At 37.8% G+C, this 13,024-nt stretch overlaps 2 protein-coding genes across 4 annotated transcripts in view; one reads left to right on the plus strand and one right to left on the minus strand.

The window, feature by feature from the left end:
- The window catches only part of LOC119660605 (dedicator of cytokinesis protein 3), a 48,695-nt gene that overhangs the window by 17,832 nt on the left and 17,839 nt on the right, over nucleotides 1-13,024 (plus strand). The gene's annotated exons all lie outside the window — the stretch shown is intronic.
- Nucleotides 1,051-11,954, minus strand: LOC119660606 (innexin inx3). Of its 2 annotated transcripts, none has more exons than XM_038069294.1 (6): nucleotides 11,706-11,954; nucleotides 10,615-10,889; nucleotides 2,718-2,926; nucleotides 2,185-2,651; nucleotides 1,973-2,126; nucleotides 1,051-1,757 (listed from the first exon to the last, which is right to left on the minus strand). In XM_038069294.1, the coding sequence occupies exons 2-6, from the start codon at nucleotides 10,775-10,777 to the stop codon at nucleotides 1,560-1,562; spliced, it is 1,191 nt and encodes a 396-aa protein (XP_037925222.1). In that variant the 5' UTR covers nucleotides 10,778-10,889; nucleotides 11,706-11,954; the 3' UTR covers nucleotides 1,051-1,559. The 2 variants fall into 2 exon arrangements, with proteins under 2 accessions (XP_037925222.1, XP_037925223.1); XM_038069295.1 differs by lacking the exon at nucleotides 11,706-11,954 and adding an exon at nucleotides 11,173-11,472.

A 13,024-nucleotide genomic window follows, 5' to 3' on the forward strand; every position in this document is an offset into this window, starting at 1 on the left:
ATGAAGTCGAGAATGTTTCACATAACTAATAAACAAATTCATTTTCTAATTTGACGACTGTTTCCTTCTCTTTCCGCCCAACTGCAAAAGGAGCTGCTTAAAATATTTAGGTCGTGAAGTACTAAGGAAAGGGAATGTCTCCTTGTAAACTGTGGTCTAAAAGGAGTAACAAACCTGGAAGTTTAGTTCTAAAGTTCGAGATCCCTCTTTTCATCGTGCTATCCTAACAAGCAGCATTTTCTGTTTCAAGTTCACGATTGATCCGTTTATAGTTTGTGTCGTTGTTGATTGGCCATCTCGGTCTGAATCTCGATGGCGGCCATAAGACATATAAATTTTATGTAACGACACGGGAGCAAATCAAGTGCCAAGGACCTTGCCCATCTTCCCAAACTAACCCAGTGGCGTTTCAGCACATGTCAACAGACACTTTGGTGGGGTTGCATTTTCGATGCGGGTGAAATTAAATAATTAATAATCGCCAATTTTCCTGTAGTAAGGTATTGTACTCGAGAAGGGCGATCAGACTCGAATCTGCAAGAGACTCATCTGAAGTGGCTCCTACCACGAAGCCTCAGCTGAGGTTATCTGGTACCATGGAACCGGGATGGCTCCCTGAGAACATGTGCTCTGGGAGAATTCTTGAAGGATATGCTCTCGACCCGGTTATTTGCGGTTGTCCCCTTTGTGGGAGTATCATGGTTGTAATTATGCCTACATCGCTGGTAGAGCACCTTGCAGTGTGGAGTGTGGAGTTGCGCTGTACAACTCGCGTGCCGTACCCCTTTGTTGCGGCAGAGATGTTCGACAGGCTTCTCATCTACTGGTCAGGATGCTGAGCCTACACGGCAGATACGTTAAACCCCCTAGGACCTTCATGTAGTAAGGTATGCTCTCTATTTCAAAGCGAAAAAGTATATGATCCTCCTCCAAATGATTGTCCTTCATGTCAGGCTCAAAATTCAATTCACAACAAAGGCATCTTCATGAAAAAAGGGACACTAATCCCCAGATTGAACAATAAAAACTTATTAAGTAAAACTCTGGGACTATAAAAAATATAAGTATATTTTGGAAGAAGAATTTTATCAAGACTATATCCTTTTAAGTGCTCGTAAAATATATAGCTTCATAAAAATATTCTCTTAATTTTAATCACAATGCATATTTAACCAATGGCAATACTTAATTTTCCGCTAAAACATAAACACTAGGCTTCTATTGAAATTGACAAAATAATGATTATTTAAGAAAATTAATTCTAATTCTATTCGTTGTCGTCTTACTAGTCTCGATATTGACACTTTTTCGCTACTTAAAAATGACGAAAATATTAAAATTTAATTTAAAATTGCTTAAATTTCACATTCTCTTACGTTTATTCAATTTTTCTATTCCAAAATGTTGAAATTTTGATTTCGAGACAGTCTTCGTAATATTTAAATTTTATATATAAATATAATGCAGCAATATGTCCTTGGAAACGATACTTCAGGCCAGGACATTTTGTGCTCTTAAAAAGAATGCTGCTCAGCTTTAGTGATATCGATATTTTGAGATTAGGTTTCCGTTTCTTTTCCGTGCTTCTCCGTGTCCGGATATAATGGGTGTATTGGATTCATTTCCATAGTTGAGGGCGCTGATGGTGTTCCACCCTCGCAAGCTTCGAAGTTGTGACAGATTTCTTGTAACATATCGCTATACATGGATATGCTGATGTTTTGTCCGAGGAAGTGGAGCAGGAGGAAGTCGCCAATCTGGAAAATGTTCAATTTGAAGTTATTTATGTTTTGAAATTAGGATTTTCTGTCTTGAAAGACTTTTTAGGTCAGCATAATCGCAATGTACTGCGTACATGCATGTAAATTGTGAAATTTAAATTAGCATGGATGGTTTGCGTTCTCATTGCGACTGTACTGTGTCTACAATGAGATTACGTTCACTTTATTGCTTTGCAAACAATAAAACTTACATCAAGGCATCGTACAAGTCGTTCAACTTCTTTTGAGGATGCATGTCGGAAACGACGTTTGATAATACGTTCGCGGCTTGTAGGCATCATTATCAGAATTGCTGAGAATAGGATAGCTAGGCCAGATATGATAGATAAGATGATGAACCAAAACCTAAGTAAAAAACGAAAGATTAAACCAGAGCAATGTTGATAAGCATTCCACTACGTACCATAAGAATATGTATATCTTTTCATTTAATATATTCAAAGCGAGAATGCAAAGCGTATCATGTTTCTGTGGTGAACCTCCTGGACCGAATTTGCGGAATGTACATTTTGTGACACGCGGAAAGATCTCTATCATAGGATCATAGCGTGTATCCTGTATCATATTTGAAAACTTAATAACTTCGGTCCCATACGTTGTAAAGGCTCCACCTAAGAACTTATCCACGAAAAATATATTTCCTACGACATTAATAAAATTGAGCGCTTCACAGAGGAAATATCCAAACGCGTAGGTATTATGGGTGCGTAAGCTTATCATGACATAACGTGCCAAAATGCTTTGTCTAGCATGACGTTCTTCAGCTGGGACGGTGGTTGTTGAAACGCCTCGAATACCATCTGTTATCATACGAACTTTTCCATCTTCCCAGTTCTTCCAGATCCAGTGAGGCATATAGAACAGGATGCCCTGAAATAAAGGTTGGGGGATAGGTTAGTAATTGGTTTCGAGTAGAGTTAATTTCTGTATACTTACTTGGAAGAACAACATGAATGGAACCCACTGGTAATAACTGTGGAAGCGTTTTTCGTTGTTATATTCATTTCCTAGACCATAGTTCGCAACCTCTGTCCCTATATGCTTATACTGTTGTCGGGGGATTGAGAACGTATACATGACCCAGCAGAATGTATTGATGACATGTGTTGGAACAGCTCCATCATGGATGCATGATATTGGCTCCCCTGCGGAGAAACGTAAGATAAGTAAAATCTGGTAAACATTTTGCTTACTACATCAAGCGTTTGAAATTATACTATTTACTTTGAATACAACGACACGGTACCCCCCATCAAATACAATATGCATGAATAGCAATAACATAGCGAAAAGTTATGCAAATCCATGTATAATTATCCAATTGAAAGATTACCAGGAGCATGTGTATAAATCCGGTAGAACAGCGTCGTATGCTAATTACAAAACGACCAATAACATGTTAACAATAGCGACTACACACGGTTAAAGCCTAGCTCATGCTATTCGCGCCATAATTTTGAACATTTCACGCTATAATGGAATACGGGAACCATTCTGATGATATAAAATATTTGTGATAAGAATCTTTTATTGCAATTCTTGTGGTCATGTAACAAGCAAATATCAGAGGTGAATGCTCGTAAATTTTATGGAGTGCAAAGCTTAATCCATTCATTAATCATATTTATAGATTTTTTTAATTAATTCATACTTGAAAGATGTTGGAAAAGAGCAATTAAACCGTTTTTTATATGTACCCAACACTCGCCCGGTCAAATTCTTATTCTATGGTTTTGAATTACGTTATCATCTGCTCAGGCTTGATCTTCAACTTGATATAATTTGGTTTCAAGAACGCCATATCACATAGACCTTCTAAATTTCTAAATCCAAGCCTACGCTTATATCATATCCAAGCGGCATGTATTGTTTCAACATCTATATCTGCTCGTACATATCAAAACGAACTCAACCGAGTGTCGCTTAGAAGATATTCATGTATGATAAGAAAACGGCGAGTAGTAAACAATTCAAACTTAACATTCATGTCAATGGAACCAACTTCCCGCATTGTGTGATACTGTATATGCAGTACCACCACTAGAAATAGTAGTCTCTGTGGTCACGCTCAAAATATGAATAAGCATTTGTTATTAGTACTATTCATGATAGGCTTTTTTTGATGACGCCTGCAGCATATAAAATCTTTTAATTAATCCAGCGAAAGATGCAACGCTAAGCGAAGTGAATTTTTTATGGTGCCGTGTTTACTTTTAGAATATCTAAAAAATGTTATTTACATAAGAAATGGAACATTTCTTTGAATTCGTGTACCGATTTATAGAAGAACGTTGAAAATCCGTTTACATATCAGATATTGAAGAATAATTGTTCTTATCGTTTGAAAGATGGTTCCATTCTTGAGACTGAAAATTCTTTATCACTCTAAATGATGTATTTGTTTATCACATGTGGGTGTGAATTGTTGGATGATTTCACTAATTGACATATTTAATTCGAACAACATGGACCAAGGCTGATGATCAGGAATGACAGAGAGAGTGGATTCTCCCCCGGCCCTGAATAGAAATTTCAATGAAAGGCCCCTATATTAATAGGGGCTCACGTAATTTTTACCCCGGGCCCAAATTTTCTCTCTAAGGCCCTGCTGATGACCATTTAAGTCGTACCATTTTCTTTCCACTGCCTTTAGACCAGGTCCAGAAAAAATGTTGAGAATGCTGAGGAAAAATTGTTTGGAGGGATCTAATTGAATCCCTCTGAACCGTTCAGGCACGTTAAACGCCATCAAAACTAGGGGACCTTTTCGCGCTAGTTATTTTTGGACTCTCCGGACAAGATCTTCCGCAATCATTTGGACCAAATGACTCATTTATTACAGATTATTTAAGGCAATATAGCGGTGACCGTCCAATCACGATATGATTCCCATATTGATGGCAAAACTCCTGTCGAAAACGAACAATTCAGCGGCTTATTGTTTTAGCTATTGAAAGGTATCGAATGTGGAAAAATGCATAATGCTCATATTGACTTTTCTTGAGGTATGATTATTGTGGTGAAAAAAATTAAAAGAGGGAATCTACACACCGCTGAAAATCGTTAAATACTCTACTCTTTATCGACTTGCCACTGAACTATACGAGTGACGAAATATACGATGGATAGTACTGTCACGTAAGAAACAAGCGGACCTTAAACTGACTTACTCTATGAAACAAGAGAGAAGGAAATGTTTAAGAAAACTCTATGTAGAGACGAACCTAAATTCTCTCGCGTCTTCAGAGACCTTTGGAACTAATAGCAATAAATGCGGTAACAAGGGGAAAGCTTGAAATTTGCAGCTGTGTGAATGATAACAACGCAACTTGTCTAAACCGCATTCTAAATAAAACTCTTCAACTGACTGTCATATCTACTTTGGATAAATTCGGTCACTTATTTGAGATATCTGAAGTTCGCAAACTTTCAGGCAAAACACGACTATATAGACTCGCGTTTTTTTAGTCACTATCGAAAAAATGTTGATTTTGAAGTGAATAATCATTCAAAGACTCTTTCTCTTAGCCGAGGCTCTGGGAGTCATCAAATAGGCATTATAGTTTCCGTGAAGCTATTGATGACGTATATGTTGTTATCTTTTCCAAAAAATTCATATCACTGAAGGGAAATATTGCGTAATAGTTGCTTGAATCTGAGAAATTTGGAATAAGCAATTGTGTGCAATCAAGTGCAAGTTGAAATACCGGAAGCCCGGCGCTTCGGGTATAAAGGTTTTGTGTTTTGTCCTCATGTGAGGGACTCTCTATCCACGTTTTTCCGCTCCTCCACAGCTAAGAATGTAATATATTCCTTCATATATATACCCGGCTTCCGCATATACATATTTGGAGCCCTTCCTTAATCCCAACCCAAAATGGTACTACTCGCTGCATGTAAAGAACCACATAGACCACATATTCTCACCAAATTTCGTGACAATCGGTTCAGCCGTTTCCCAGTAAATCGGATATGACAGATGAACAGACAGACATCAAATCGGTTTTAATAAGGTTTTATTTAACACAAAACCTTCAAAATGTGCATAGTGAATTTCACCAATGGTGCAGCAGTAACCATTATTGAAAGGCAACTTGAAGATATTGGTCTACGCTCGTCTAAAGGAAGCAATATGTTAAGTATGAATGGACGATGCCAGACTGAAAAACGCGAAGTGGAGAGACTATTGTATCTGGATTAATTACAAAACCAAGGAAGCAATGACGGCGCAATAGTTGAGAGAGTAGAGCGTCAGTCACTCAATCTCTTTGCTCTGGGTTCAAATCTCAGTCGTCATGAGCGACTGTGTTCATCTTGTGTAAGCTTATCACTTGCACAGCGTTTATATGAAACGAGAATTGTTTAACTTTTCTATCCAAATGGGTGATTTCCATAGTCAATTTTTTCAATTTCCATAAAAAGATCGTATTTTTGCAACCAATTCCATGCGAATTGGCTATTTTTTCAACCAAAATAGTATTTTTCTCCCGAAACCTTCCATTTAAGTAATCCAATTAAGTAATTATGATTACTTATTATTTTTATTGAAATATTTAAGCGAACTCAATGCGAATTTTATACAGCAAACTCAACGCGAATTCTATACAGTAAACTCAACTCAAATTCTATTTTCAAAAAGGACTTCCATATTCTTTAGCAATTTTCAACTTAATAATTAAATTCAGTGACAGGTCTGGAAAACATAATTACTGCGATCTTCCACTCCCTTGGTGTGCCACGCAAAGTGGATAGATCCGCGCCATCTATTCGCTCGCAACATTCGAAATAAATTTCGAATGCTGCGAATCCTGCCGCGCCACATCATTTTTTCAAACCAATACAAACCAAATTCGTAATTTCTCCGTAGCATCGGGGGAAAAGAAGTGCTGTATATTACATGTAATATCGAACAAAGTGTGAGTATGACCTAACGAAAGATTTCGCTAAGATGAATTGTACCTTTGGACTCCTCTGATCGTGATTGACATCTAGACAGACTGAATGAACCATGTCTATGAATTTCCCATCATGAACTAGCCCCTGATAATGCCGTGTGAACATTGAAAGAGATGAATCGCGATAGACATTAAAGCACTCGAGAAGAGTCAGTGAAATTATTGAAGTGGACGCTGAAAAAGCATAGAATTCATCAATTATAATCTCAGTTAATGCGATGATATTACTGATGACCCAAAGAATGGGATTGATAAGCGAAAGGTGAAGCCTAAAGGAGGCACTTGGTGGCCAACATGTTTGAGGTGGGAGAGAGTCTATGTTACACAGTATTGATTTTGTGCATTGAAAAATTGAACTTTTCTAGCATGTTTTACCTCAACCTTCGAGAACGATTTCCTAGTTGCAGTCACAATGGATGATTGAACGTCTAAATCGCTCCATGATTAGAGTGGCTTCTTTTCCTGAAGAGAAGAGAATTTTGGCTTTTGTCCCAATGGATTGGGCCAATTTCCAGACTACTGACAGTACACATGCCATCCTCTCGTTCTCCATGGCGGAATCTCTAACTGGCGGTTCACACCTACGGACTAATATATGTGAATGAGCGTGAGGTTAAATTTCTAGACATTAAAGCGGAACAAAACTGTTCTAATATGTATAGTCAGTTCACCGCCCAGTGTGGTATGGGGTCTTCATTCTTTCGAATCTTATGCTTTATTCAAATCTTTGTCCCCGTCGTGGCCCAACTTTAATTTTAATAATAATAAAATTTCCGTGTAGGAAAATAGAACGAGGAGTCACGATGATATGAATACCTTACACTCCATAAAGAGGTAAGCAGAAAACACATCTGGCTAGAAAGAAATCATCTGCATTTTCAGTTTTATTACTTAAATTAGGCAGAACTCCACTGCAGACGCGAAAAATTATTCACTATGAGTAAGAGAAAAATTCTATTGCCAGAGTTTGAGGAGGTCCACAGGTCGCGTCTCATTGCTATCGGAGGCAATTCGAAGCAACGAATAAAGATTTTATCCGTCGTGGATCTTCAATCTATCGGTTGCGGTATTCAGGCCTTCAATTTTCCAGATCCGCGACCGGTCGAACTACATTTCTTCTGCTTTGACGTTTTCCTCCGCGTTCGATTCACAACTAATTTTTCGAAGTGTCTCTATTGTTTATAATACATGAATTTCAGACCTATTTGGGGGCAATCACAAAACGTACCATTTACACAGATATTTTGTGGATGACTTGATGATTGGTTGATGGTATTTAAAAACCCATACCAATCTTGTAAAGCATGGTTAGTAAGGCGGCATGAATTCGCGTGATGATGAAATATTTTAGTTGATGGCTTTGCCCTCATGATTGACAAAAGTGAATCCAGATGGTCTTTTGGCAATTCCTAATACATTATTTCATTACGGAAGCTCGCTTTCAACTCCACAGATCTGAAATTGTCTTGTGAACTGAAGTGAAAATGATTTTTTAGCGAGATTCTCGCCAAAAACGTTCTCGCAACAAATAGAGTTAACCAAACAATGTCGAAAATTGTTGTTTTTGGTAACTGACCATTGAATAGCTCTGAGGCTCTGAGATTATTGCTCAAATTGAATCTTCTCTTTTTCAAGAAAAAAAAAACAACTTTTACAAAGCGAAATTAAGATATAGTTTGAATCGGGGAAAGTGATAGCAACACCCTAGAATACTATGGAAAAATAGCTGTGTCGATTTTGAAGAAGATTATGCCATTTTATACCGTTCTATTCTCGATTCTGAAGGCTACAACTACGGTATAGGTTTTCTCATCATTTCTTTATGGAATGCAGTGCATCACATAGTCGCTTCCCTCTTATAGTTTCCCCTAGAGAGTTTGCGTCAATTTTATTATCTTGAATTTTGCTGAATCAATTTACAGCCTGTTCCCTAGCTGTGCTGAAAAAAGTGACCCCAGTCTACAGTCCGAACTACATAGAGGTAAAAATCAGATTGAACTGCCCGGGAATCTCCAACTGTTATATAGGGGTATTTTTCACTTTGCTTTAGCCTTTGCAGTTCTACAAATGGGACGCAAAATTAATGGTAAATATTGATCGCTTTGATCAGGGGAAGAATGCGACGCAAAAGTGTCATGAATTCTTTCTGACTAGCCTCCAAAAAGCCTATAACAAAGTAGCTAAATGTTTAAGTGTCACATTCACACACCCGTCTCAAAGTAGAGGTTTTTCTAAAGAAAACGATTTTTCCTAAATAAGGACCAGCAATATCGCGTGATAGAATCACCAGACGGGATTATGCTTCAAAAACATTGGTTTAATCATAATTAATATAAAGACAACTTTTAGGGATATCGAATTGGTGGACCTCGGCGCAAAACCGAGATGTCTGGAGTTCCTTATTATTAATTCAGGCCTAGATTGGATACCGGTTGTTGCGCCGTTGATGATGAATTTGAAGATTAGTAATTCTTGATTAGATGATGAAATTAGAATTGCAGTGTCATTGGATCTAAGCTGGTGGAATTTTTACACGGTTACTCGTAAAGTTTGCCCTTTCGCTAATGGCTTCTCACTCTCTTCATCCTAATCGTTTCCTTTTCAGACATTAAACAAAAACATGAGAATAAGCCATTGTTTGCTTCTAAGCCGATGCATGATTTCCTTCAATGTCACAGAACTCTTATCAATGTTTAAAAAATTGCTGACCTCCTCCAGAACAGAAAGAATGAAGCTTTTATCGCAAACTTTTGCGAGATGATCATTAATGAGTCACATTTTCTATAATTCTTGGGGAAAAAGGTCCTACACTTTGCTGATGTTGATTGGCATTGTTATTTTTCAGGCGATACTGTTTCCTTGTCAGGGTTTTATTATCCTTAGATGTGAATCAATTAAATCAGTATCTAAAAGCGCTTCTTCTATTATCACACTATCTGACGGAGAGAACATAGGAACTCACGCTAAGCACTCAACCACACTTTGTCTAAATCTATTTACTGGAACATTTTTAGAGTTAATATAACTTCTCAAAAAAATGTCAATTGAATCTTAAGTCGCAAGATCCTTGTATTGAATGACTACTTCTCCGTCCATACGACTGTCTTTCAATATGAACTCGTTCTTATTAGTTGGGAATATGTTAGCTCTCATATATGGTAAAAGTCAGTAGTAATATCTCATGTGACTCTGTCACATTAGCATTCGTTCCATTCTAGCTTGAAATGTGTTTCTCTGACGATAATGCAAAACGTGATTAAGTTTGAATACCTTTCTGATTGCTTCCAAACGCCTTCCCAAAATATTCAAGCCCGAAGCATAAAAAGATACACAAAACGCACAGTGGGTTTTTCTACTAAATCACACAAGACGTGCCTTATGTTATACTTATGATTCACCCACACTATCGAACGCAGATATGCCGGTTATTCATTCAACTGAGATACCCGAGTCAAAGCTAACCTGTTAAATCGAGGTTTTCTGTAAATCACCAATTGAATTGCTTTTGAAGCAAGGCATTTTTCGAGCCGGTTCAGATGAAATCTGTTATAAATCTGAGTCATGCTCACCACTCATGCATAAATTTTACCTATCATTCCACAAAATTTCACGGTGAAATGTCGTTACTACTTTGAAAAGTAATGCTTACACTGGCCGTAGTAAGTTGTGTCATTTGAGAAGTGAGACATGCAACGTATTGGGATTGTTAGTGCATATACGCATCAAATATCGATGACCGTGTTTTGATTTATCTTCACCATATAAACTTGATACTTCTCATAATATTATGACACTTGGTTAATTCTTTGTATGGACACATAGTACGAGTATGTGCGTTTTGATAGCAAATATTTGCCTTAGCACCTTTTTATACTCACCGATCAAATTGTTGGCGGTTACGATTATACAGCAGACGAATAGGATAGCACTTGTAATTCGATAGTGACATCGGAAAACCATATTATCAATGATAGCTTTGTCTATAAGGTAGCGAACCTTTACAAAGCCCGCTACCGCTGAGACCAGTCCAAAAACGGCCATTTTTTCTACACGTGTAGGATGACCTCAAAAGAAAGATGAATACTCCCTCTTTTCAGCCGGTACTTGATGGTTGAAAATGTCCTTGTTTAAGTCGGATTAGATTGTAGTTTATCTGTAAATAGAAGGTTGACTATTAGTTTTAGTATTTCTTTCATAGTTTACAGGAGATATATGGGATTATAAAAGCTTTTATTAGAGGGCTAAATTCATCATCTGTGCTCCTGGCATTTCAGATTGCCAAAAATCACTGAATTTGCTTAACCATATAAAATGCAGGTGATAATTCTGATGTCCGCAAACTTCCTGAAGAACCAGTCGGACAAGAATTGTAATAAGAAGATGAGGCATTAGTCAATTTAAAAAAGCATTAACCAATTAAAATAGAACTGTCTTACACTAGAGCATGCAGCAATCGGTAGCAACTGGAGTTGATGTATCTATTTCTGCTCTGAGCTACTGTATTACTTGCGGGATGGAAATCCCTGACCCATCGCCAGAATGATCAAATCACTAGTAATTTCATGCAATTTCTACTGCACAGTTGCACAGAATCAACTACTCTACATTCTACTGTCCGGAATTATTTGAATAAATCATTCTAAGCGATTGCGCTTGAAGTTAATGCCCTTTTTTCAACCACCGACAATCACTACTGTTTGTACTGAAACACAAGAGATAGACAGAAAAGATACCAACGAAGCATTTCACTTCACTTGAAATATTAAATGATGTTTAGAGAACCCTCACATGCACGCCAAGAGCAGACATATATAGCACAAAACAGGTTTTCGTTGCCACTAGATGAAGCCTTTTGGAATGAAAAATGTGAAAAAAAGAAAAAGATCTCACCTCACCTCAACTCACGACTCTTGAATTTCACACTAAACGCTTAAACAATTAAAAGATAAAAGGTGATAAAATATCTTACCTGATATTAATATCAGATGATAATTGGAGAAAGTCCAGGTAAGCTTTCAATCCGGGGTTCTTTCCCATGTGAAATATTCTACCGAAAGCAAGAGCCTGGAGAAGAACTCTTTAATCCAGGCCTTCAAGACATGAGGTTACACCACTGCAACAGTAGCTACAGTGCTGCACTTGTATCTTGAATTTGAACTCGAGCGCAATTCTAGAACAACTATGCTCTCTACCTTCCACACTACAATAGATGCAGTGTGTTGCTGCTCATAAAGCCATCCCCCAAGCTCAGCCAATTTTACCATACAAAAGCAAAAGGGAATAAGTCATATGGATGGGCTGTATGTGTATTTGTGGTAAAAGAAAATTTTTGAAGCGGGTCCGGTTTTTTGAGGCGGCTGCTGAACTGAGCTTGTGAGGTCTGTAAACCAGCAAGAGGGAGAGGTATGAGAGTGTGACACTATAGTTGGTTTGTTGTCTCATTCCATTGTTATCTCTTTGCGCTACTGTTTCAACGCAGTGAAGCATTCCATCTGAAAAGCATTGCCAGATTGTTGAAGCTAGAATCGTACGGGGTGGAAGATATGGAAGTGTTGCAGTCGCTAAATGAACATTATAATGTACTTTCCCGGCTTCTAATTATGCTCTTTGGTAATTTAGTCATAATTTTGTTATAACAACCCAGAATTGGATATCCAGAGTATCTAATAGGGTTTATCTCGCATGGAAATTTATCGTAAAATAAGATAACATACAATATTAAGTAAGAAGGAACCAAAAAGTGGAGACTTCAGGTGTGAAAGGGAACATTATTCTCTTTATACAGAGAGGACAGGAACTTGCTGATTTCAACTAGACGCTATTGCTCTGAAGATGGTAGAGATAGGCAAATTCGAGGTCATAGTAAATAAAATTTTCGCTTCGAATAGTTTAGTCACTATCATGGAATTAACGAAAGTAGCGCGCGTGCTCGCCTTCGAGTTGTGTTTTTCTAACGGTCACGCAATCGACGCTGCATTTAGAGCCCCGCCACTACTGATCTGCGAGGGCAGGGTAAAAAGATTCGGGTCTGATTAAGATATAGCCAGTTCACTGCAGCGAAGGAAACGATTATTTCAACGGCTACAGAACAGATGCAACGCTGACTACCGTCTCCTCGCTGAGATCATTAAAAATCTGCCCACGAAAATTAATGCAGCTATTAGGTCCGAACTGAATGCACCCTACAAGAAACAATTTATCGATTGGCTAGAAGAAAAAAATGTTGTGTCTTCGTTCAACTACTCCCCGATAAAATAGGTAACATCCAGTTCCATTCACCTGAGGAAA

This window comes from Hermetia illucens, chromosome 6 (genome assembly GCF_905115235.1).
Source record: "Hermetia illucens chromosome 6, iHerIll2.2.curated.20191125, whole genome shotgun sequence".
Classification (NCBI taxonomy): domain Eukaryota; kingdom Metazoa; phylum Arthropoda; class Insecta; order Diptera; family Stratiomyidae; genus Hermetia; species Hermetia illucens.